Source organism: Alligator sinensis, unplaced genomic scaffold (genome assembly GCF_000455745.1).
Source record: "Alligator sinensis unplaced genomic scaffold, ASM45574v1 scaffold607_1, whole genome shotgun sequence".
Lineage (NCBI taxonomy): Eukaryota > Metazoa > Chordata > Crocodylia > Alligatoridae > Alligator > Alligator sinensis.
Window position 1 is genome coordinate 243,523 of NW_005841935.1, and position 25,760 is coordinate 269,282.

At 40.9% G+C, this 25,760-nt stretch overlaps 1 protein-coding gene across 4 annotated transcripts in view; it reads right to left on the reverse strand.

The window, feature by feature from the left end:
- Nucleotides 1-6: 6 nt before the first annotated feature.
- DGKQ (diacylglycerol kinase theta) overlaps nt 7-25,760 on the reverse strand; it is a 149,529-nt gene continuing 123,775 nt past the window's right edge. For all 4 annotated transcript variants that reach the window (XM_025199097.1, XM_025199098.1, XM_025199100.1 and 1 more), the window contains 8 exons: nt 25,601-25,752; nt 20,500-20,648; nt 19,044-19,225; nt 15,324-15,424; nt 10,225-10,371; nt 9,159-9,270; nt 4,826-4,978; nt 7-2,611 (listed from right to left, as the gene is read on the reverse strand). In XM_025199097.1, the coding sequence (XP_025054882.1) occupies nt 2,513-2,611; nt 4,826-4,978; nt 9,159-9,270; nt 10,225-10,371; nt 15,324-15,424; nt 19,044-19,225; nt 20,500-20,648; nt 25,601-25,752 (1,095 nt within the window). In that variant the 3' untranslated portion in view covers nt 7-2,512. The remainder of the gene's footprint in view (nt 2,612-4,825; nt 4,979-9,158; nt 9,271-10,224; nt 10,372-15,323; nt 15,425-19,043; nt 19,226-20,499; nt 20,649-25,600; nt 25,753-25,760) is intronic.

A 25,760-nucleotide genomic window follows, 5' to 3' on the forward strand; every position in this document is an offset into this window, starting at 1 on the left:
AGACAAGGAAGCATGAAGGCATTCCCTGCAAAAGATGGGAAGAGGCACACTTACAATGTGGCAGTGGGAAAGTTACATGTAGTATAGACTGAAAGGAGTTATATTGTCAAGTGTCAAACTGCATTGATCAAAAACCACTCAATTCAATTATAAAGAAAACTGGAAATATACATAACATATATTGCAGGCACTAGAGTAACAAAAAGTACATTTTAAAGCAGCCGTGCTGCATGCTGTACTAAATAGCAAGTCTTAAACAATTATATAAGTGTTACCACAGTTGGGTTTTTTTTGATTTTTTTCCAAATTGGGATTTTTTTTGTTTTTTTTTAGCTATGAATATATTTATATAGCAGAGAGATGGGCTATTAGGTAAAGAACAAACATGTATAAACACTTGGGGATTAACAGCATCTGGACTGAGTATATAATCTACTCGGTCAAGAAACATCATTATATAAGTTTGTAGAGAGAGTTGCAGTTTAATGTGCAAGCATCCATGTTAGTTCATTCTTTGTTTAGGGTTTAGTTCATTATTGTCAAAGTCTTGCATCAGTTTTAATGCTAGGACATTATTCCCTCTCCCCCCCCTCCCCCACACACACACACTTTTCTTTAATTTTACATTAGCAGTTGTGGTTGATTTTACAAACTTAAATTAGCTTTACAGAGATAAAGCCAACACACACGGTGGCACTGAATTCTTAGATCACTGTTCTTCAATTTTGTAACTAGTATTCCTGGCTAAAAATTTCAGGTCACTATAGACCGTTGCAGTTTGTACTGGGAGTCATCCTGCCAATGTAATTGAGGGACCAGCTAGGAGGGACTTGCTGCACATCACCCAATGGCAGAACGCGTTTTCATGAGTGAGTGATGTAAGCCAACTAACTGTTTTCACCCCGCTAAAATCACAAAGTCTTATTGTGAAAAAAAGTTCAATAAAGCCATCTTATATAATGCTGTTTTGGCAAAATGATTCACAGCAGTCCACCAATATCAATGTAGTAAAATTACCATCAGTCGTAAAAGCTATACTAAGCAAGACAAATGTTACAGCCATAAAAGACAACATTTGAAATCATGGCTAAAACTCTGATAATACTTGTAGACCAGGTCAAATGGCCATTTTAAATGTATAACATTTTACATATTCCAGCATTAAGTGCACCACTTCAAATTCCACCACTTGCACTACATCAGCCTTCCCAGCACGTCCACCTGGGAGTGAAGCTAAGAAAAAGGGATGTTTGGGGTCAGTGTGGCTGGGATATTCCAGTTGTGATAACAGTGCTTTTTCTGCCCCTTCTCCATCCTTCCAAAAGCCAATCCATTTTCCCAGCCTGCAGACAAGAGCAGTTCTTGGGAATGCTACTTAATTATAGACCTTTCTTTACTTTCTAGCCACAATCTCAGGAATCTGAAGTAACCCAGTAAAAAAAAAAAATTCTACCAACACTGTGCACAAATTGCCACAGATAGTCTTAGTAAATGTGCACCACACCTCACAAAACAGCTCAGTAAATTAAGTTACTATTTCAATTTAATGCTTGCCTATCACTAAGTATTTCAGTGAGATGACAGTCACTCCCCAAATTACTAGTGAATCTTCTAGGGTTTTTTGCAGCTACTTTGAAAGCAGTCATAACTTATTTCAAAAAAGGATATGAGTTTGAAATGACAAAAGTGAAGATATGCAGGGAGTAGTGAGTCACCAAAGGTAATGTGCTCAGTAGTGGAGAAAAAAACAGACTCCAAAAAGTGTCTTTTGTCTATGAACGTTACTAAGGTAATTTTGCTCCCACTGACTTGAGAACACTGCTGAAATTTAACGGCTCATTTTAAAAAGTATTTGACAGGATAGTCTGGAAGAAGAGAAATCATTCTGTAACAGTTAAAGATGGTTTGCCCCCTCCCCTCTCATCACACTGTCTAACAAAAATGTGCAGATAAACCATCTCAAATAATTCTGACTCATGCATTTAAGCATATTTTCTCTGCTCTGTACATGGGACATTTATTGTAGGGATCACTAACGTTATACTTCAAATATGAATAACTTATAATGGTAAAGTAGCAGTGACTCTGACTTATCTGGCTTAACTCAAGGAAATTATAGTATTTTATCACCTTTTTGTTTGGAGACAATGATTTATCTATGGAAAATTAAAAAAAAGGCTGAAATCTTCTTAAAAATAATGAATTTTGGCAAAAGTAATTAGGAAGATCTCAATCTGTGGTTATCAGCTACACACTCCAAAAATTAGTCAATAGTTCATGGAAAAGTTACCAAAGGCAAATGTAGTGGCACAAAAATTAGATGCATTTTACCCATGTAACTAGAAACTAGGAGAGAAAGCGAGAGCGAGCAGAACACATTACTTTCAACACACAAATGGGTGGTTTCATAAAGCAACCTTTCTTTACCACTCCTCTGAACATACTTTTCCAGGATAGGTTCATGTTCCCTGCAGCAGGCATGCAGTATTTGCTCTATAAAGATCTTCTCAGTTTAGCGTCCCTCTTCTGTGATTGACACACTATCAGTTCTTGTCTCTCTTGTGCTTCCAACTTTTTTCTGCTTCTGCTTGGATTTTTTCAACATATGGACCTTGAAAAAAATTTGGAGAAAGCTTAAGACATTTAACAATAAAAGCAAATGATCACCACAACTGTACACTTTGAATGTACTATAAAGTCACACTAACCTTTTTTCAAACCTCCTATATTTAACAACACAGAGTGTGGACAGAAGTACAGATATTTTGCTATAAAACTTACACTGGTAGGCTCACATACCAATGTAAATAACACCAGAAACAGGCAAGAAGCAAGGATTTATTTGGGGGGGGACGGGGAGGGGGCATCATTTATTTGGACCAACTGTATATACATCTCTTCCAACTATGAAGTTGGTCCAATAAAAGATCATCACAAAAAACTGCCTCTTTCCCGAATCATCACAGCTACAACACTCCAACCTTACTAGGATCAGGAACAGATAGGCAGCTGCCCTAGTTACTATTACAGTATATCATCACTAACTGGGAAGGCAGCAATTAATAACATTTGAATTTAACAAATGGCTACCCCACGGTGGAGGAGGCAGAAGAAAACTAAACAGGTTTAAATTAACAGTACTAGCATTTTATCCTTGATCTTTTTGGAGGTAACATTCCTTTAGATTAGGCAAAGTTGCCTTGTTTAAACACAAGTGTAAATGTTTTGTGTGGCTAAGTATAGTCTTCTGCTCTTTAGCTGTGATGGTCTGGGGAATAAACAAACAGCAAGATATCTGGTAATGTTTACTGGACCAGTTTTTAGTAATTTTTGTTGGAACAATTATATAGGTGGGAGAGGCATTAAATAAGTTTTCAGGTACAAAAACAGTGCATGTAATACACTTTCTGTTCAGTGACCTTAAATTACAGAATGCATATGTTTTTCACATATGGAAGAAAAGATTTTTGGGGATTTTTTTCTTTTTGTGCAAGTGAGGCACAATCTGGACAACTGTTTCCCCCTAAAAGAATACTGATTTGGATACAAGGAACGCTTGGAATTTCATAGGATTTCCAAGATTTTTGGTAGTAGAAGATTCCGGCAGTACTTTTAAGCTACCTTTCAAGGAATTTCTAGGCAGGAACTTGCGAACGTGGCCTCATTTGTGGGGACACGTGCTCCATTAAACCAATAGCCAATTAGCAAAACATTCATTTCTGCATTTCAATGTCAGCAGAAATATTAAATCCTTGGTGGCTGGTGCTTTGTCCTCTGTCCAGCAAACTGTGAAGGGGTTGCATGCACAATTAGGAGTAAACATATAACAAGCATAAATACAGCTTTTCAAATTCCCTGCTGCTTGTTAAAAAGCAACCTAGCCTTGGCATGAGTTTACATGTCTAAAGATAAATCTCTCACTTTAAGCTTACTTTTATTTTTTAACTAAAGCCATTTGCATCAGAGCTGAGACAAGTAATTCAGGCAGTCCACTTATAAACATCAAAATAAACCCTGTTCCCATGGTCAAGGAAACTGAAAGAGACGCCTCCAACAAGTACGAAAGATTGGTAGGTGATATTTTTCATAGGACGAGCTGCTAGTTTTATAGGACTAACATCTCTCCCAATGTTAGACAAGCTTTCAGGCACAAAGTATCCTGTATCAGGTAGGCGGTCAATCTGGTCTGCCCAGAATCATTCAGAACCTGAACAGTTCTGAAGAAGAGCACTTTGGGCATTTTTACATGTGTTTTGGGATGCAGCACCAGGTGCTTTAATTAGCAAGCCATGCTAATTAAAAAGTGCCTGTGTGTCACGTGCATCAGCATCCCCAGGCTGGAAAAATGGCAGCAGGCGCTTTGATCTAAAGCTCATTGACCGTGTTTATTTCAAAGCGCCCCACCACCATTTTGTCAGCATGGAGACACACGGGGATGCTGATACATGATGCAGAAGGCTGCCAGAGCACATCAATTTCTGTGCTCCAGCAGACTCGATTAATCGAGTACGCTCTGACATGCTGGATTTCCAGCACATCGGAGCAGCCTCCCCACACGTCTATACGAGCCCTTAGTGCCCAAAAGCTTGTCTAACATTGCTTCCAACTATACTGTTGATCCACTAAAAGTTATCACCAAAAAAACTACCCTTACTTTTTGCATAATTCCTGGACCATCAAAACATGGAGACACACACAGAGAATGACTTGTGAAAGTTTTTATTCTAAGGATCAAAACAAAACAAAAATAAAGAAAAACGAGACTGCTTTAATTCACATTTTAATACAGAAGAAGTAAACGGTCAAAGCAAGCTTGTATTTGTACCTTTGGTCCTGCAGCAGAAATGATGATCTGGCCTGGTGGCTGGATCCAGGGCTCTCCATCTACTTGGACAGGGATGGGTTTCAGAAGTGTGATACGGAAATATGACCCTTGGGCTATGCGAATCCCTGATCGCAGACCACCCTGTACTTGACCCTGTTGGAACAGCAAATGAAGATTGCCTTTATTTTTTAAATCTTCTTTATGACAAAGAACCAAGTAAAGACAATGTTGTCTTTCAAATCATTTTCAGTGTTGGGGTACACCCGAGTTTCTTGTTGTATATGTTTTTTACTCCCAGAAGATTCCAAAATTATGACCCAAAGTTTTAAGTAGCAAAAACTGCAAAAGGGAAAAATTGTTCTAAATACAGATATGCAGGGTAGATCACTGGAATGGTTCCACACACACAGTCCTTATGAATCTATGCAGAGCACAACTGAAACCAAAAAGGCACCTCAACCAGAGTCATTTGTCAGAGTGTGATCTAAATTTGTTAGGAAACTCCAGAAGATGCAAAGAAGGCATAACTGCTCGATGATTACTTTGCCTCAGTCTTCAACTGCAACCAGACAACTAGCAAAATTAATATAAATGAAGTAGGGGGAGTGGCTACAGACTGCTTTTGACAATTTGAATTATATATATTAGGTGGTCCTGACAGAATTTATCTATGTACTGGAAAAGGACTAACGGAGTGCCTATCTCTGGTGGGAGGAAAAAGACGAACCTGGGAAATTATAGATTAGTCAGCCTGACTTCCACAACTGGGAAGTTACTAGAGTAAATAATCAAACAGTCTATTAACAATACATCTGGAAAGGCAGAGGTTACCATGAGTGGACACTATGGATTTGTCTAGGTGGTTTGGCATGATTTGCTCTCAATTTCCTTCTTTGATAAGGTACCTGGTTTCATGGGTCATTACATTCATATTTTTGTGCAACCTGCTCTTAACAGCTTCCAAGGTTGGCGATTCCACAATCTCTCTAGGTAACCTCTTCCGGTTCTCAGCTACCCCTCACAGTTAAAGTTATTTTTGAACAGTTTTCTATTCACAGTTTGGAAAGTCTTTTTTTCCTGTTGCTTCTAACATGCCCAAATTTTAATGCCATCATATAGCTCTGTCTTTTAATTTTTCTTCTTTAAAAAGCTGTCTGTGCATCCTTTGCACCCCCTGCCCCCCGTGTACAGACAAATACCTCTGCTGGGGCAAGTGAAAATAAAACCGCACATGCTACACACTGGGCTCTATAGCTGTTGGCAGTAGACAGCTTTTCTCTTTCCCAGCTAGACCTTTTCTTTTTGCCTTGCACAAACAAGGTGCATGTTTTACTTGAGTGCATGCTGTATGTAATAAGAAATGGCATTTCCTATCTTAAGTTTTACAATCAATTTCTGTATTTCTTGCAAGATTGAAACTTCAGTCAGTACACAGATAAAATGGAAAGTGAGACATGGGCCCTGTTAAAAGCCTTCATGTCTTAATGTAATAAAGAACTACAGTAAATGTAGTACAATACAGTAGTATAACAAGGCTTAACATTGCAACTGAAAATCCCAACAATGGCATTTCTTATGCAGGTGAAAACTGCCATATAACAACATATGAACTGATTCATGTAGTCCAGAAACAGCCATTTTAGCGAAAGAAACAAGAATGCTAACAATGGACAGTTATAAAATTTCTTCCTGACCACCCCAGTTAATGCCTCATTCAAGCCAAAACCCTAAAGTATATGGCCACTTCTTAGTTTTATTTATTTATCTAAGTAGTTAAGATAATTGTGATTGCTCTCAAAATAAATTCAAAGCCTAGATGTTAATTTGATTAAATGCTTGGCTATAATATCATTTGCCGACTTAATCTAATAACATTCCACAAATCTATGCATTCTGAAACAGTTTCTGAAGTTGGTGTTACCCTTTAAAATGTTAAACTTTTTTTTTTACTGAGAAACATAAAAACATGAAATAAGAAGACTTGTGCTTCTATCAGAAGAAAGTTGAAAAGCAGATCTAAAAAATAACTTGGCTTTAAAATTAAGCTGAAATAGTGTATATGGTGTTAACATACTAATCATCCAGGATTTAATAAATCTCAAGAAAATAAAAAAGTCCACTTGGGTCACTTTTATCAGTTCATTTTCAGCCCCCGAATATGCTGCGTCTCCTTGTAGTTGAAGATGCATATAAACAAGTGCTTGATTTACCTTGTCTGTACCATTTACTGCTGTGTGTAACTAACAGTGGCTTTATGTAAACATTTCACGATTTATTTTGAAGCCTACTAATATTGCTGAAGGCTTGCCTACACGGCCTCCATGCTTTGCCTGTGGCCACCACTGAGAAGCATGCCCTGCTCATTTGCTCCCACTGCGCATGGGTCAAGTCCCAACAGCAATGTAGTGAGTGCCCCAAGCAGCACCCCTGATGGAGGGCCTCTGGCCACTTTTGAGGAATACTTAGGGCCACCACAAGATGGCCACAGTGCCTTGTTTTTAGAATCTGACATTAGTCAAGAACCAGCAGACAAGGCATGCAAGGCGCATTTCCACATGTGGCAAGGAAGCAGCATAGGCAAGCCTGACAGACCACCTACATTACTGAGGGTGTGGACACATCTAACAAGTGAATCATCCACAAATGTCACTAATTGGGAAATAATTCACAACTGTTGCAGATCAGGGTGCTGACACATAACTGAACTGCTCCCAAACATCACCCGGCACCAGTTCACAATTGTCACAGGCGATAGGTATCTATGCACACAATGCCCTTACATTCCAGTGGGAACAGTCACCTTTTAGGCACTGAAGTGTAATGGTTCAAACTGTGGGGGGAAGGCAAAGAGCACTTTCACCCTGCTTTGGGGGCCTCAGGTGGTAGTTGACCTGTGGCTGGGAGCATTTCCATTTTTCTGCTTTCCCTTCTCCCCTAAACTTGAGTTCAATAAAGTTCAGTAGCCTGCACTTGACCAAACTCTGCAGTGTGCTTCCTTGATTCGGGGTGGCTGTGGAGAGAAGGGGGGAGTGCGTGGACCCATGTTTTTGCATTTCTAGGGCAAGGATGATGAGGGGGATGTGGCTGGCTACAGAGTGAGAACACAGCTGCTGACAGAAAGATAGCTTTTATTGAACAAGCAGTGCAAGGGAGCTCATGGATACATATTTCCAACTAAAGGGAAAAAAGGTGGGGGGAGGAGTCAGTACTGCCTGTGTGTGTTGTGGGGTGAAGTGTTGCAGTAAGGAATGCCTGGAGGATTTCCACCCTGCTCCCTCTGGGTGCCACTTTCCTGCACAAATGCAGGGACCTGGGGACACCCTGCCCGACTAGCGCACAGCCTGTCTCCTGGGCAGCAGCAGGCACAGGAGAGGAGGCAGGGAATACCCACCCCCTCCACACTGTTTCCCAGCATACCAGGCTGCCCTGCAGCTGGAAAGGGTGTCCCTGGCTCCCTGCACTTGTGTGAGGAAGTGCTTGCTGTTGCCTTGGAGGTGTGGGGGTTCAGCTGGGAGGAGCTCATTGCTCTTTTCCAGGAAAGTGGGGGAATTCTCCCATCCCTCCCTAGGTTGCTGCTGTGCCAGCGACTTGGGCTCTGCTCCAGCCTTGCAGGGTGTCCCCAGCTCCATGTATGGGTGGAACGACCTGGTGGAGGATTTTCCCTCCCCCTCCACCTTGTTTCCCAGGGAAACCCCCGGGTTCCTGGGGGCTGACTCCTTAGTAGAGTCATCTAATTATTTCAGTGGTGCTGCTTACCAGTGACAACCTCTCTAGCTGGTCAGCAGCAGCAGGGAAAGCTGTTATTCCTTTTTCCCTCCTCCTGACAGCCTGCCCTATGCATATGCAGCTGTGCACATGGTGCAATGTCTTCATCGTGCAAGGAAACAATGCCATGATTGGATTAACATCTACAGCCACCCTGCATTACCTTGTTGAAGCCAGGCATGTGAATGAAGATGTCAAGAGCAGATCACAAATGTCACCGAACCAACCTGAGTCGCATTCAAAATTCTGAGCACATCATATAATCACCCCTGTGTATACAGGTAACTGATATCACCCAGGAATACTATTTTATTAGCAGTAATAGCTCCATGCTGCACCAAATGTACATTTCCTGATCAAGCTAATAGCATAACTGTAATATAAATTATTCATATAAAACTTAGGATTCAAAATCTTCCAATTGTCTCATTTTACAAACTAAACCAGTTTTAAAAGAAGTCTTTTGAACATAAGTGCTTAGTACAAGTTGAATGAATGAATATCCATAGTTCCTGGTACTTCTTGGAATCAAACAAACAAAAACAAAGTAAATCTTATACTGACTTACCATGTGGACAACACCAGTTACACCAACAACTTCTAGTAAGCCATCATCCATTTGTGGTTTCTCAAATCGATTATCATTATCTGACCCCCAAAGATCAGCTCCAGATCCCCAACTATGCAGAGAACATAAAAATGCTGTTATTGTGCACATGTTGGGATCTGATATACAATACCCAAATATTTACAACCATTTTCAAATGGGATCTGCTTCAAAACAACACTGAATAAGGCTGACATGCTGCTTTTCCTCAGTCAAGAAAGCGCCACTATGTACTTTTCTGTTCTACGTCACGGACTACAATATTTACCTTCATAAAAATTTGAAATACTCTAATAACTTTGGTAGCAGTGGGGAGAAAGGTAGGTAGATTTTAATGGGGGAAAAAAGATAGGATGAAAGTAGCACTTAAGTGCTTTGGGTTTCAAAGAACTATAGCAAAACTCTGCTTGAGAACTAAAGATAACTATAAGGCCCCTCCTACACATTACCTATATTATGCAATTAACTGGTTAATCACACAATAAATTTAAACTGGCCACATGTGCAAAGTAATTATCACTCCATAAAAATGTCTATCCAGCTATAAAAAGAGCCAACCAGAGTTAGTTCCTGAAAATGTGTAACAATCTTATAGCTAGTTTCTATCCATCTTTAAGCTGAACGTGTAGCAGGGCCCTTAGTTTCCTAAATCTCAAAAATATTAATAGGCTTTAGATTTCAAGAGATGTAATACTTTAGGGTAAGGATTTGCAACCTATAGCTCACAGAACAGATTTGGCTCACAGAGCCCTTGAACAAAATTGATCTAATAGAGTTGAGGATCTTGCCTCAAGAACATTTGACAATCTTAGCCAGAGATATAAATATAGAAATATAGATATATGGTATACACTGATCATCAAATTTCTAACCCACACATCATAGTTCTTAGACTATTAGAATAGTACCATAATTATTAGAGTACGGCCCTTAAGTACAAAGATGCCACCTTAATGAGCATCCTTATACATACATACATACATACATACGACACGTGCATACACAGATTCTTCTCTCACATTTTTACCTGGGAATATTAATAAAAATAAGTCCTTCGATACTTGGTAACTCAACTTCAACCTGGTCCACCTGAAGTTTTAGGTCTTTATGGAGGTTTCTGGCGTGGCTTATCTTTTGCAGTCCAACTTTTACATATACACCTTTGTTGTGAAACCTAGGATCAACCAACATCGTACTCTATTATTGTAAACTCAGACATAATAGTATAGCACAATTTTATGCACAAAACTAACATTTACTTGTAGGCAGTAGTGGACTCAAACCTTGAAGCGCTCTAGCCACAGCAGTAGAGTAGAGAGCCACCTTAATGTGGGTTATGTTAGCTCCCAGGGCAGAAACTATTCAGCACCGTCATAAACATTACTTGGGCATAAATCAACCCAAACATTTTAAGCAGCATTTCATTACGACATTATGTAACATGCTTACATTTTTCCTAGCCTAGGTCTATATCCCGACTGATATTTTTAAATGAACCAAGTAACAGGGTAAAATAACCCAAGCAGACAGGATAAATTGTATCTTTAACATTATTGAACTCTAGCAGCCTTCCCCCCACATCAACCCTCATATACTGCAAGAAAAGCTCACAGAAAAACTGAACACTGAAAAACTGGCTACAGTACAGGGCTATGTTTGCAAAGAAGTTGTTGAATTCCATAACATCCAAGAAAAATATCACAAGCACTGCTGTGTCCACAGAGACTGATGAGCTGGACAACAACTTAGTTATTATACACCACCTGAAGACTTAGGAAGATACCACTGCATTGGGCTTATACTATTCACATTTTAAAGGGTATTGTCACACTTGGGACTAAATTTTTGTGCATGGAATTTGCAGCACAGTTCTACACTAGTGGGTGAATTTCATGGAGTCCTGCCAAGATCCCCTCTATCGGGGCAGCATGATCTTTGCTACCTCAGTCATCTTCCAGGATTTCTGTTTCCTTTTGGGAGTAAACCAGAACGTAATTTTGCCTTTCAAACACAGCAAAAGCAATTGCTCAATAAAAAAAGATTAGGGAACAACCTGCAAATATGTTACCATGCAGTGACTCGCAACAAGACAGCCATAATTTTGTTCTGTGCAGGACTTTTGATCTGAAATACATTTCATGGAGTCTGTTGCCTTACCAGTGTACACTTTTTATACAAGCAAGGGTTCATGTAGTGTTTTTTTTCCAAATACTATTTCATTTTCCACTCTGAGTGATAATTGCCAAAGAGTAAAACACCAAGTAATGCTTACTGAAAGGAAAACAAACTGGGCAACTACAGTGCAATGCATAGTCTCCATCAGGGTCAGAAAGGGAGTATAAAAACAGCAGCTGTGGCCTGATGTGGGGGTTGTTGCAAACAATACTTTAAAAAACAGACTAAAGCGATAGACTAGATGAATGAACATACGGCTTTGTAACATAGAAATGTATCAAATAATTTGCAACTGGTAACCTTTTCTATACTCATTTTAAATCCTTAGTTTGACACCTACGCCTGGCAGCTAGTTCACTAGAAAAAAACCGGCAATAATGACTGACAGCTGCACCAGCTGGAATGCATGCTAAAAAAAAGCTACCGTGAAACAGCAAGTCACAGGACCTATTTTAGGCTTAAATAGAACCTTGATTAGTCATTACACAGTATTAATACCCTAGAAACTACGATACCATGGAACTAGAGAAGGGAAACCAAAATGATCAGGGACATCAAGCAGTTGCCATACCAGGAATGACTAAAAATGCTAGGAGTCTTCAGTTTGGGAAGAGAAGGCTTAGGTGGGGAATATGATAGAAATCTACAAAAGCATGAAGGGTGTAGACCAAGTGAACAGGGAACTATTGTTCACCAAGTCTTGGGATACTACAACTAGGGGGCATCTGTTGAAATTAATAGGTGATGAGTTTAAAACTAACAAGACAAAGTACCTCTTTTTATATAACACATAGTTAACTTCTGGAATTCGTTGCCACAAGAGGTGGTGGAAGCAAATACCATTGCCAGGTTCAAAAAGGGCCTAGATAAATTAATGGATGATGGAACTATTAGTGGTTTTCTAGGGTCAGAAGGGACCTGAACAGATCCTCAAGTCCGACCCTCTGCCCTGGGCAGGAACAAGTGCTGGGATCATAATACCCCAGCCAGATATCTATCCAACCTCCTCTTGAAGACCACCACCTTCCTTGGGAGCCCATTCCAGAGCCTGGCAGCCCTAACTGTAAAGTAATGCTTCCTGATATCAAGCCTGAACCTGCTCTCAATCAATTTGTGACCGTTATTCCTTGTTATCCCAAATGGTGCCCAAGGGAACAGAGCCTCACCTATTTTTCGCTAGTCCCCCCAGTGAGTTTAAAGACAGCCACCAGATCCCCTCTCAGTAGCTGTAGCTTTTCTAATTTTTGAGATGCGGGGACCAGAACTGCAAAACTATATTCAAGATGCAGGCACACCATGGATTTATATAACAGCATGCTGATGTTCTCTGTTGTATCTTCAATTCTCTGCTTAACAAAACAAACCACCAGCTCAGATGGACAACCTACTCTATTAAGACATATTTACTTATTGTTCAGAACAAAAAAGGAGTTACAAAAAGCATGAAAGCAGAATGGAAACTATTTCTTGCAAATAGAAGTGAAAGGGGAAAAATGTGAGATGAGAAGTGAAGGACTTTGTAGCAGTGAGGTGTTATAAAAACCCATGGGAAATAACGAATGAGTACTGCAGAAAAAACTTGAAAACACTGAAGATTTTCACTGTTGCTAACAAATGTCTTAAGACTCTAAGCCATGGTGACACACACCTGATTACATACTTCTATAACTTCAAGTAAGCAAAAAATAAAACCAAGATAAAGAAAAAATTCAAAAAATTTCTGGGGTTTAAGCAAACAAATCCATGGCATGCTTTGCAACCTGTCCTTTTTCCTGTAAAAACTATGACATGGGAAACTTAGTATATCATTACTAATTTTTAAAGATTATAATTACACACATGGAGAGAGGAAAAATTCTATATTTATATATAGATATATTTTGTCAAAATAAAGGAAGAAATAGATAAGACATCATTAGCAATCGCAGTGAATGCTAATTTTAGTATGGCTGTTCTGAAAACAGTTGAGTACATTTAGACTTTCCTTCAAAACCATCACATGAAATGCTAATTTATCTTTCACATAGGTAATGTGTATGCTTTTAACAAGATATACTAAAAATATGAAAAAGTAAACAATAAAGATTTAAATTTAGAATACTGTTGCAGATTAACTCCCTAGATCAGTGGTTCTCAACCAGGGTGCCACAGCACCAGAGGCCTTTGAAGAGTGTGTCCCTGAAAGAAGATAAATGACAGGCTTGAGCAGATAAAGTGAAGGCTCTAAAGTGAAGGCTCTTTTCTATCATCTGCTCCTCCTCCCCATTCTCACTGCAGTGCAGACTCCTCCTAGCCAGCTGTTCCTCCTCCTCAGCCCCTCTTCAAGCAATTAAATACTATAATAAAACATTTTTGAAATAGGGTGCTGCTAAATTCACAGAAGTTACACAGGGTTGCCTGGAGTCTAAAAAGGTTGAGGACCACTACCCTAGATTATGAACTTTTTTTTTTTTTTTTTTTTACTTATAAATTACCAGAAACACTTAAGAGTAATGCAAAGAGAGATAAGTGGGATGAATTACTGCATATAAACAAGCAAACTGAAGTTCAACAGTTTAGAAGACACATGTAAGGAGCTTAAGGCGCATGTAGCCATTCCAAACATCTACTAGAATAAAAATAATCTTTAGGTATCTCAGAACAGTAGATAAAGGGAAGGAATAAAATTCTGTTTGTTTACTTCTGAACTGAGGACTTTTTAAAAACAAACTAAAGTGCAAGGTAATACTTACTCATAATGTTTACTATATGTATATGCATGCCAATGTTCCACACCAAGTTATGTCATAATTAAGCATCTGTGCTGAAATACCGACTCTTGCATCTGGTGACAAAATTCTCATTGGCTCCAGTAACGAGAAAGATCACTACTCCTACACTGCAGTTCTCAAAAAACTCAAGAAAACAGAACTATCTAGCTTCATTTTACTTGCTATTCAAAAATAACTCTGACTTTGCAAATGCAGCACATTAAAAAAAACCAGCTTTTATGGGGATTAGGCATTTCTTTTTAAGATGATAGACCAGATTAGATAGTCAAAATAGTCTTAAAAGGATTCAAATTTGAAAGAGCAACCTCTTGAAAAAGATGGGAGCGTCCAGCACACTTGGTTATAGCTACATGAATAGAACTACCAAGGAAACTGTCTGAGCAACTTTCATCTAAATGAGTAACTTTAGACATGATAAACACTTAATGAAGAAATTACAATGATAAATATTAAGAAGGAGCCACAGAAGGTCCATTTCTAGCATCTGTTGCTAAAACTAGTCTAGATCAGAGGTGTCAAACTCACCTTGTGCCCTGGGCTGGATCCAGACCACAAGGCTTCTTGTGAGCCACACCTAGCCCAGGGTCAAGGACATGCACTGGCAGTGGTAGCAACAGCAGCTCCAGCATGGACTGCTGGTGGAGGTATGACAACCCTGTGAGTCAAGTGGCTACTTGTCACAGGGGCCCCATATTCTGTAACAGGCCCCACTCCTAATCCTGGCCCCAACTTCTGGTAGCCCTGTGGGCCAGATAGAGCTGCTCTACAGGCTGCATGTTTAACAGCCTTGCTCTAGATGCTTCTACTAAGAGAAAAATGATTTTTGCAAGGCTCATGAGAGCAGAATCCAACAATGGGAAAAATGAGTTGGGAACTCAGTAAATTCTGACCTTGCAAAAGGATCCCATAGTGGCCCATATCATCTTATCTCTGAGATAAAACATCCATCTTAAAGACTGCTGTAGATGGAGCAAGACGACCTGGCCCACCAGTAGCAGTGCACTGCCTCCCAGCCCACTCTGCCATTACCCCCCAACTCCTTGCAGAACCTGTGATAACTGTAGCCTAACTTTTTATTTTCACTTTTTCAAAAGCGTTTGTGAACGCTAGTAGAGTTTCATTATACCATACAGACTATATATAGTACTATGTAGAGTCAGTCCTCGTATTTTACTCTTACCTGCTATTAAATTTGCCCGGTTCTTCTTCTCTAGCATGATGAAAATCCAAGCTCAACTCTGCATCAATTCCAAGACCACAATAATTATTCATTTGTACAATCTGAAAAATAAAAAATGAAACTAAATACATATAATATTGCCTTGAAACTTTAATAAGAGAAGATTAAATCCTACTCTTAATATTTTCAACAAAACTGATAGCCACACGATTATTCTTCAAATCGCTCACATACAAACATGATACAGGAGTACTTTTCTCAGAGATAACCTGCATTCAGAAATGGATATGGAGTTGACACTATATAAACCAACAGGCAAACATTGTTGCTGGCATATTGTAATTATTCCTAAGGCCAATATTAAACAAAGGCGATTTGCAAGCAAGGTTAAAGTTAAGACAACAGGTAAAATAAAATGTAGGCAGGCAGGCACCTCCCCCTCTGGCTGGAGCCAATTTCCAGTCTGGTCCTGTGTGCACCTCCTGAAAACAGAGGCATGCAGGGCAGTTTCATTTAGCTGTCAGCAACAGCACAGCAGCCTGGAGACAAATCTATAGAACTGGCCATCCCTCCAGGCTGCCCCACTGCCACCAACACAGCCAGGTGAAACTGCCCCAAAATGCTTCTGTTTCTAGGAGGTTCATGTGCAGTCACACCAAGAATCTATCTGATAAACCTAATGCAGGCTGAAGAAGGCACTATTGCCCACATACCTCCCTGTCCTGCAGCTGTTCCTGGTCCAATCTACACACATCTCCTGGAAATAAAGGCACACGGCACTTAACTGGCCAGGGTGGCAACGGCACTGATCCTGTGGCACCCCTGGAAGGGTCTCATGGCACCCCAGTGAAGAACCACTGGCCAAACCTGTTGCCTGGAAGTTACATATGTAGGTTCAAGCCATCTCTGGCTGAGGGGGCCTAAAATCTGGATTTCCCACTCCCTGAATGAGTGCCCTAACTATTAGGCTTTAGATCTAAAACATGGGAGGGCCCCCCTCCTCTTCCGTTTGATACCTGCTAGTGGTGGGTTTTACTGGGCCACAACTTCATGACATGCATTTACTTGAGTAAGTATAAGGCACGACATATGCACCACGCTAAAACACAGCTCTACTTCATATGCTCAGTAGATGTGAGGCTGTTCAAGTACCAACAGCACCCAGACTAGGTTTAAAAACTGTGCTAAAGTGCCCCAAATAACAATTCTGGGGCTGGAGAAGTGCCATTTTGATGCAAAAGTGAAACAAATTACCGGTTAATGTTTGTCACAGGTGAGTCGATGGATTTCTCCTCCCACCCCACCACCAGTTTCACAGCTCTTGCCACCAGGCTTAAGAATGACTGTGCTTGCTTTCCTACTCCGACTTGAAGAATGCCTTGCATTTGAAAGCTTGTCTAACTTTATCCTAACTATGCAGTTGATCCAGTATAAGATACCATCCCAAAAAATCCTTGCCCCTCTGATTTCTAAAGATTATCTCCCCTCTCCTTCTCCCACCAATATTTTCCCCTCTGTGGTATCGCTATATAGAAGCACTAGGCAAGCTGTCTGTGTATGGCAGGAGATATTAACCATCATCACTCCTTGCTTCACATCACACCCATAAATCTAACTCACATCCTGGTCACTTTTACCCTCCCACCATGTTATGAGAGATTTTCATCAAGCCAGGCAACATCAACATGGTTTCAACCTGAGCAACTCTTTAACTATGATATGATCCTAATATTTCTATTTTAAATTTATTTTCAGTGTATTAAATTTCTTTTATACCTTGTTTCCTTGAAACTCCTGACTACTACCAATTTTTGCCTTCATCTTTTAGTGTCATATTAAGACACCCAAGACAAATCTGCTATTGCAATGCACTGTGTGACCTGAATACGTTAGCAGCCCGATTCCAATTAAAAATTGGAATCTAAGTGGCTAATAAAAGTATCATAAGCCATATACAGGGTCTGTGATTTTCCAGCAACTGAATTACAAGTTACATTTTCTTGCTTTATTGTTTTGCTATTATTCTCTTCTCTCTCATTTCTTTCTGTATTTACTCTTAAACAGAGGACTTGAAACAGACCCCTGGAGTTACTCTCTACAATTGATATTCTCCTTTTTCCAAACAATGACATTTTTCCCTATGGAATAAATTCACATTAGAATTGTTCATGCAAAAGATCCAATACAAAGAGAGAGGAAGAAAAGGAGACTTTAAAAAAAAAGTTTACTTAACCTCAAATCTTAGCAAGTCTAGGAGATTTTCAATTATCAAATTTATTACCTGCTTAAAAAGTAAAATATTGATACTTTCCATTAAAATACAGTGACTTCAATTCCATTCTAGTGTTCCAAAATGTATTAATTTTGGGAAAGCCCATTGAAGGAAGCTCAAATACATTTATCTGGTGGCAAAAAAGCTCCATTATAACTCAAGACAATGGAAGTATTATTTTTAGATTTACAGAAAAGTGGGGTTGGAAAGGGACCTTAGCTCATCATCTAGTCCAGTGGTTCTCAACCTTGTTAGACTCAAGCCACCCTTGGAACATGCCAGTTCTTAGCTTTCACTCATTTCTTGTCTATAGAAAAATGATAAAGCGATTCTGTTGCAAAAAACTCAGAAAGACGACAGTAGGTCAGAATGTTTTTGATACTATTTGAAATCTCTGGGTTTGTCCTGCGAAGCATGTATGTGTGCTTGCACAGCTAAAGTTCTAACATTGTGTGGTACCCTGCAGCACCTTAAAACTATCTCATGGCACATCAGAATGCCATGGCACAATGGATTGCCCTGCTCAAGGCTGGAGCATCCCCTCTCTAAACCCCCCTAAAAGCATTTAACTTGTTCCTGAAGTTTTCAAGAACTGTCACACCCAAAATACCAGACAAAATGCCTGAAATATGAAAAACACCCTTTAACTTGCCACAGATAAGCAGGGTGATAAGGGCACTGTCAATGCCCTGCCACTACAAGGACAGGAAATCATTTATTAAGATACCCTTGAGAGATCAGAGGAAGAGGACCATGTCCCCCCATCTCACTACGGAGGAAGTCAAAACCCCACTGGTCCACGCCAGTCTAATCAAAGGGTAAAATTCCTTCCTGATTCCAAATGTGGTGATCAGTCTGACTCTGAATGCAGGGGAGGGGCCAGACCTTCTAGACAGGAACCTCTAGGCTGGTTTTTTTTTTGGTTTGCTCGGTGTTTTTTTGAAGTCCCAGCAGAGCATCAGCACACCAAGCTCAAGATCTCCAGCCTTGGCTCTGGTCAATACCTAGTGCTTTTAAAGGGGGAGGGGAGGGGATGAGAGGTAGTAAACTGGTGGGAAAAATTCCTTCCTGGGCCCGTGTAGCAACCAGCAAAGCCCATACACATGGGATAGCTAGGTACCTTCCAAATTCACAAGTGTCACAATTAGAGAAGTGCTAAAACTAGAGAAAAAGAACGGTATCTTACAAATCTATAGAATAAATAATTGTGTAACCATTTTCTCTATAACGAGCATCAATTTCACTCTAATGAGCATGCAAAGCCTATCTTTTTTTATACACAACCTTAGTGAATATACTAGGCCATTTAGAAAAATATTAAACTGTTAACATCACAACAAAATAACACTAGAAATGATGGCAAAGATAAGAGTAAACAGCATTAATTTCTTACTGGTATTTTAATAAATCAATAATTAAAAAAAATCTCAAACAAAAATGCATAATACCTTTGGAGGCTCAGGTTCTAATGCACCATTTTCTGAATTTTCAACAGGCTCTGGAGCATCTAAAAGGATGGTCCAACGATCCATTAGTACTTCATCAGCTTCATCAACAGATATCAATATGGAGTAAGGATCTTCCCCACTGTAACCAGGTCCCCAGCGTAGCACCCTCCCCAGGTCATTTCCTGGCAAAGAAAAAGCAAGATGTTACACCTCATAAATTACACAACAGTGGGAGCATCTACACATTTACATTAACGTGGAGCAATAAACTCCGGCGCATATCGTTCTGGAGTTTACTGCTCCTGGGTGCCATGTTTACGTGTGTATGTGGGACTGCAGGCATGTTGAGCTAGATTGGAACAGCCCTGGCTAGAGAAAGAGTGGGGCGGGGTCAGTCTGCCAGCCCGAGGCTGCTCTGACCCAGCTCAACAAGCTAATGAGGGGCTGGCTGGGGCACAAGGGTGCTCCAGTGCAGGGCTACCCAGCAGGCAGCCCTGACCCTGAAGCACCCATGAGCCCCAGGCAGCTGGATTAGTGTCTACATGTGTTGCTGCACATGAAAAAAAACCTCTGCAGCAGGATACTACTTGTATTTACAAGTACTAACCTCCTGCAGAGTTTATTAGTTTTCTGTGGCTTAATAGGGTTACATGTGCAGATGCTGAGATGTTTACTGTGGAACTTATTAGGCAATACTGCAACTCATGTAGATGTGCCCAGTGTGAAAGAAATCGATTCGTTTTAATTGCTCAAACCATAAGGAATGTTATTCAATCATTATTAGCTTTTCTCTTACATTAATTTTCAGTACATTGTTTCTATAACTTACACGTGGAAAAACATTCAAGTAAATGTTGCTCTGTTATTCTCTTGGTAAAGCAATGAGACAATGATTTGTGAAGGCATACATATACGAAATAGAAAACATGTATAACAGCTTGTGGGTCTACCCCTGACACCCCCTGGGGTCAGACCTGCCTGCCATACTCTCTGGTCCCTTGCTTCCCAGTCTCTCACCTGCCATACCTTTGATGTCAATAACATACTGGTGAGACAGTCCATGGGGGCCAGGAGTAGCTTCTCTGGTGATCCCCTCTTGATTCTGTCCCTGGGTTTCTCTGCCTGAAATTCAGTCCTGGGATCTCTATGCTTTTCTAGGGAGGCAGTCTCCGAGGCCTCAAAATACTTGCTGGGACTTCAGCCTTCCCAGCTTTGGCAATCTTACTTTCCTAATTTAGAAACTGTGCTAACAATACTGTGAAATACAGTAGAATACACCTTATTTGAAAGAAGAGAAGGAAAAAAATGAAGTGCCACTTGAGCTACAAAGCTGATAACAGGGCTCATATAATCCAAGAAAAAAAATGAAGAAAACAAGCACCTAATTTTTTAACATGCTTAATATTCCCTATTAATGGTACTCAAATAAATTTACTTCCAGTATAACATTTCTCACCTGTTCCTAAAGGTAAGATGGCAACAGACGGTTCAGAACAGGCAAGTTTGTATCTTATTTCTTCCAATGCACCTAGCACCCAACCAACGGTACCATCACCTCCACATACCAAAACTCGAAAGCATGGAATTCGAGAGAATGTATGAAACCTTCATTTACAAATAAAAAGAATAAAAAAGATTATTACACATTCTGTATTATATTATAGTCTCCCTTACTACTTTTTATTTAAATTGATCTTTTTTTTTTTTTTTTTAAATCCCTCACACAGAATAATACAGTCAGCCTCTGAGAACCATAAAGCCCCCTGGGGCTTGCTGGGCTGTGCTGCCTCCCTGGCAGGGCTGCTTTGGCTCCTGGCTCCTATCACTGCTCTGGGTGGGTGGGTGCAGCCCCTCCTCCATGGCAGGGCAAGGCATAGTGAAGGTAAGTCACTGCAGGGTCACACCCCTGGGCCCCTGGCTTACACTTAAGGCGTGCCCTGCCTGCCCCTGGATTGAACTCAGAGATGACCCACCCACCTGTTTGGTTTGTTGCGAGGTGCACCCTTGGGAAACTGCTGAGTCCTCACCACACCTTGCGGGACAGGGTGGAAGTGCCCCACTGGTGATGGGCTGGGCAGGGTACCTCACAGGCTAAGCCGAAGCAACCCTACATAGGCCAGGCCAGGGGTTGTCATACTGATTAATCATTTTATCTGTTGCAATTACAATAGCTTAAATGAATATTCATTTAATTGGTATTTACATCCCTAGGCTCTACATTAGCTATGACCACAGAGGAAAGACCTGGGAGTCATTGAGGACACTTCACTAAAAATATCAGCTCAGTGCTCAGCATCCATCAAAAAGGCAAACAATGTTAGGAATTATGAAAGGAATTGTAAACAAAACTGAAAGTATCAGCATGCCCCTTTATAAATCCATGTTGTGTCCACACCTTGAATACTGTGCCCAGCTTTGTTCCTCACACCTCAGAAAAGTAAAGAAGAACTAGAGAAGGTATAGAGAAGGGCAATAGTGGTATGGAGGAGCTTCCATATAAGGAAAGACTAAAAAGGCTAGGCCTATTCAGTTTAGAAAAGAGGACCTGATAAGGGTTTACAAAATATTAAAACGGTGAAGAGAAAGTAAACAGAGACTTATTTACCATCTCTCACAATACAAGAATTAGGGGTCACAACATGAAACTAGTAGGTAGTAAGTTTAAAACAAACAAAAGGAAGTTTTTTTTTCACACAACATGTAATTAACATGTGGAACTCATTTGTAAGATGTTGTGGAAACTGACAGTTTGACCAGATTCAAAAGGGATTGGACTAATATCTTGGAGGAATGGGGCAACAGTAGCTACTGAGCATGGGAATTAGCAGTACAGCCTTTGAATCAGGATTTCCTGGACCTTAAATATTGGAGGCTGCAAGCAGGAGAGAATTAGGGGTAAAAACCTGATCGTACCCTGTTAATTCTCTCTTCCAGCTTGGACTCTTTGTCACTGTGTGACACAGGGTACTGAGCAAGATGGATCTATGGTATGACCCAGTAAATGTCAGCTCTTAGGGTGCCTATACACGAGCATGAAAGCTGCTCTGACACGCTGTAATTACAGTGTGTTGGAGCAGATTTGATTAATCCAGTCTGCTGGAGCATGGTAATTACCACACTCCAGCAGCCTCCCGCATCTCAGGTATCAGTGTTCCCGTGCTTCCAAATGGCAGTGGGGACACTTTATCTAAAGCTTGTTGAATGAGCTTTAGGTCAAGTGTCCTCACCATCCTTTTGAAGTGCGAGGACACCGATACACGAGCTGCTGAAGCACATTAATTAGAGAAGCTCCTGGGGCTGCTCTAATTAAAGCACTGCCATCCCCATCCCCACCCCCTCCCCCAGAGCACGTGTAAGAGTGCCCTTTAATGACTTGCATAAGAACATAAGTCACAGAACTGAGTAATACAAAGACACGTCCCTATCAGAATCTGGACCCTTTTGTACTATATTCTAACACATGCATCAGAAGCTTTTTTGTTTTCTCTTCCTTTTTATGAAACTTCAAATGCTTATATTTGTTTAAAAAAAGTTCATCTCATCAAAACTGGAAAGAGCATCCTTGGGTGTTATCTGGCCAACCTAGTAAGGAGGGCTTCATACTTGGTTCCATGGGGGCAAACAAAACCCTCCAGCAAAAAAAGCAAACAATCCAGAGGAGAAAGGACTGAAACAGTAGCTTGACTCTGAGATAGGGTCAGAAACCATAGGACAGCAACAAGCAGTGCAAAAGGGAAATGACTAAGTTGAAATGCATAATAGGTCCAATGACAAACATGAGAAGTATGGGAAAATGAACAACATGAGCAGGAATCACAGCTTGGGAAAATAACTGTGATCTGAAAGGTGTCAGAGAGCTGGTATAACATCAGTTGAGGGCTACACACTGTTTCAAAAGGACAGGGGTGGGAGAAAGGGTGGTGGTGTCTCCTTGTACGTCAAAAACACCTAGATCTGTTTTCCGGTCGAGGAAGAAGATAGCAAATCAGAATGCCTTTAGGTGAAGATAAAAGATACAGTGCCAATATAATGGTGAGGATTTATTATAGGCCATAAAGTCAGGGAGATGATGCGGATGAGGCACTTCTCAAGGAGATGACAAAATTATCTAGAAAGTATGAGACAGTACTGATGAAAGACTCCAATTTTCCAGACATCTCCTAGAAGAACAATACAGTCAAACATAAAATGTTGAGCTGGTTCCTAACTTGTATGGAGGACAGCTTGCTATTCCAGAAGGTTGAGGATACAACTAGGGTATCGTGCATCTTGGATCTTGTCCTGACCAACAGGGGAGAAGTCATGGAGGATATGAAGATGATGGGAAATTTGGGAGGAATTGATCAGGATATGATAGAATTCTAGATCCCGAGACAGGGAAAGTATGAGGTCAGCAGAACAAGGACATTAGATTTCAAAAGGTGGTTGTCACCTGAATAAGGGAGGTGCCATAGGAAAGCAGACTGAAGAATAAAAGGTCCCCATGAGGGCTGGACGCTTCTAAACGGCACAGGATTGGAAGCCCAACAAGAAACTGTTCTAACATGATGAGAGTACAAATAAGAATAGTAAGAAAACAATATGGCCACACCAGGAGCTTCCAGGGTGCCCCAAATTAAAAAGGGACATTCATTCAAAAATGCTCTGGAGAAGACAGAAGGGGTCTTGATGCCCGTGACAAAAATTATAAAGGTCGTGGAAGGCAAGTCATATGAAGAGGATTTAAAGGAAATATGTATGTTCAGCTTACAGAAAAAGGTGCTTAACATACCTGGGGGGAAGCCATGAAGAGGAGAGAAAACAACTTTTCTCTCTTGCTGCAGAAAGTAGGACACAAAACAATGGCTCGAAGTTGCGGGAAAGTAGGTTTAGATTAGATATCAGGACAAATTTCTTCACTATTAAACCAGTGAAGCAGTGAACCAGACTGTCTAGGGAACTTGTGGACTCACCATCATTGGAGGTGTTCAAAAAAAGAGGGCAGACAGGCATTGGTCAGGGATTATTTAGGAACATCTATGCCTAAATTTTATTATAGGTATTTCCCATGCTTCTGGTTGCCACAGGTGGCAAGGAGGGAACTTTTCCCCCTCCTGCTTCTACATGTTTTCTTTTCTTCTTTTTTTTTTTTTTTTTTTTTTAAGATTTCCCAGAAGCATTGGGTGCTAGCTGAAATAATTTTGACTGGGGGGGTGCCAATGATCCTGCTGGGACTTAATTTTGGTGGTTTCTGGCTAGAAGGTCTTACCCCTCGGCTCAAGGTCAGACCAACTGCCATATTTGGGGCCAAGAAGGAATTTTACCCCATGGTCAGCTTGGTATGGGTAGTGGGGGGTTTTGCATTCCTCTGTAGTGAGCATCGTTCCCTCTAAGCTGCATGGTGTGCGCGGCTGCACAGGTGCGCTTATGCTATGCTGCCAAGCGCGCCTGTGCGGCCACACACACAGCACAGCTTAGAGGGAATGCTGGTAGTGAGGGGTGTCACCCTCTTCCTAAGATCTGTCAAGCACAACCTTTGCAGCAGCAGGATGTTGACTGCTGTGGTCCTTCTGCTTTACCTATGACAGATTATAATGTTGTGTATTGTGGTTCTGTCGGTATTTACTGTAGTTTACTATACTGTTAGACAACGGATCTGCCTGAGATGGTTTGGATAGGGATGATCCTACCTCAGGTAGGGGGTTGGATTAAATGCACTCTCAAGGTCCCTTCCAGCCCCACTTCATAGAATCATAAATTTTCAGGCATGCAACACAAAAGCAAGTTGCAGGAAAAAAGTTTAGCTATTGCATGCATGGGAGCTGGAGATCCAGCAAGCATCAACAAATTATATTTTGGTTATATGGTTCTGGGCTGTACATCGTGTGAACTGCACAGATAGTGTGAGGTGGAGCCGACATGCTCAAAAGCTGGATGAACAGGCCCCCACTCACTGTGCTGTCCTGCCCCCTGGCTCCCACAGCAACAGGAACAATGCAGCCCACAAGCCACTCACTACAGAGGAAGGCAAAAACAGCAACAGGAGCCCACAAGTCACACATCAACTCCCTATGGGTAGGGACCTACCAAAAATCACAGCAGAAATGAGCTGCACAAAGGCTACTTTAATTTGGCAGTTTCCCCACGTGCACTCCTGCCGTCAGTTGGCAAAGGGGCCCCACCACTCACTGCTTGCTCCTAATCAGCAGGGAAGTGAAAACTATGGTTTCAAATATGGCTTGATCTTTGCCTCCTGGCTGGTCAGCAACAAACAGCAGGGCCCCTGGATCCCCTCGGCAAATCAGTGGCAGAAGCATAAACCATGACACATTGAAAACCACCGTTTTCACCTCCCTGCCAATCAGGAGTAAGCAGTGAGCAGCGAGGCCCCTCCGCCAATCAGCGGTGAGGTGTGAGCCCACGTGGGAAACTGCAAGATCAAAAGAGTTACCATGCAGTACAATTCTGCTGAGATCTTGGTAGCCCCAATTTATGGGCCAGATGCAGCCTGTGGGCTTTTAGCTGAATAGCCTTGAGCTAAATAAAAAAGCAAAGCAAGCACAAAAAATGTGATTTACCCAGGCAGTGGACCTCCATTGGTAAGTTCAAAGATCTGATGAGGATTTAGAAGTTTCCTGAAGCTGTGTAGAAGATCACGGCCTTTCAGACCTCCACTTTTTGGATTCACAAATACAAGTACCGGACAGCTATTCTGTGGTAGTTTAGCAGGCTGAAAGA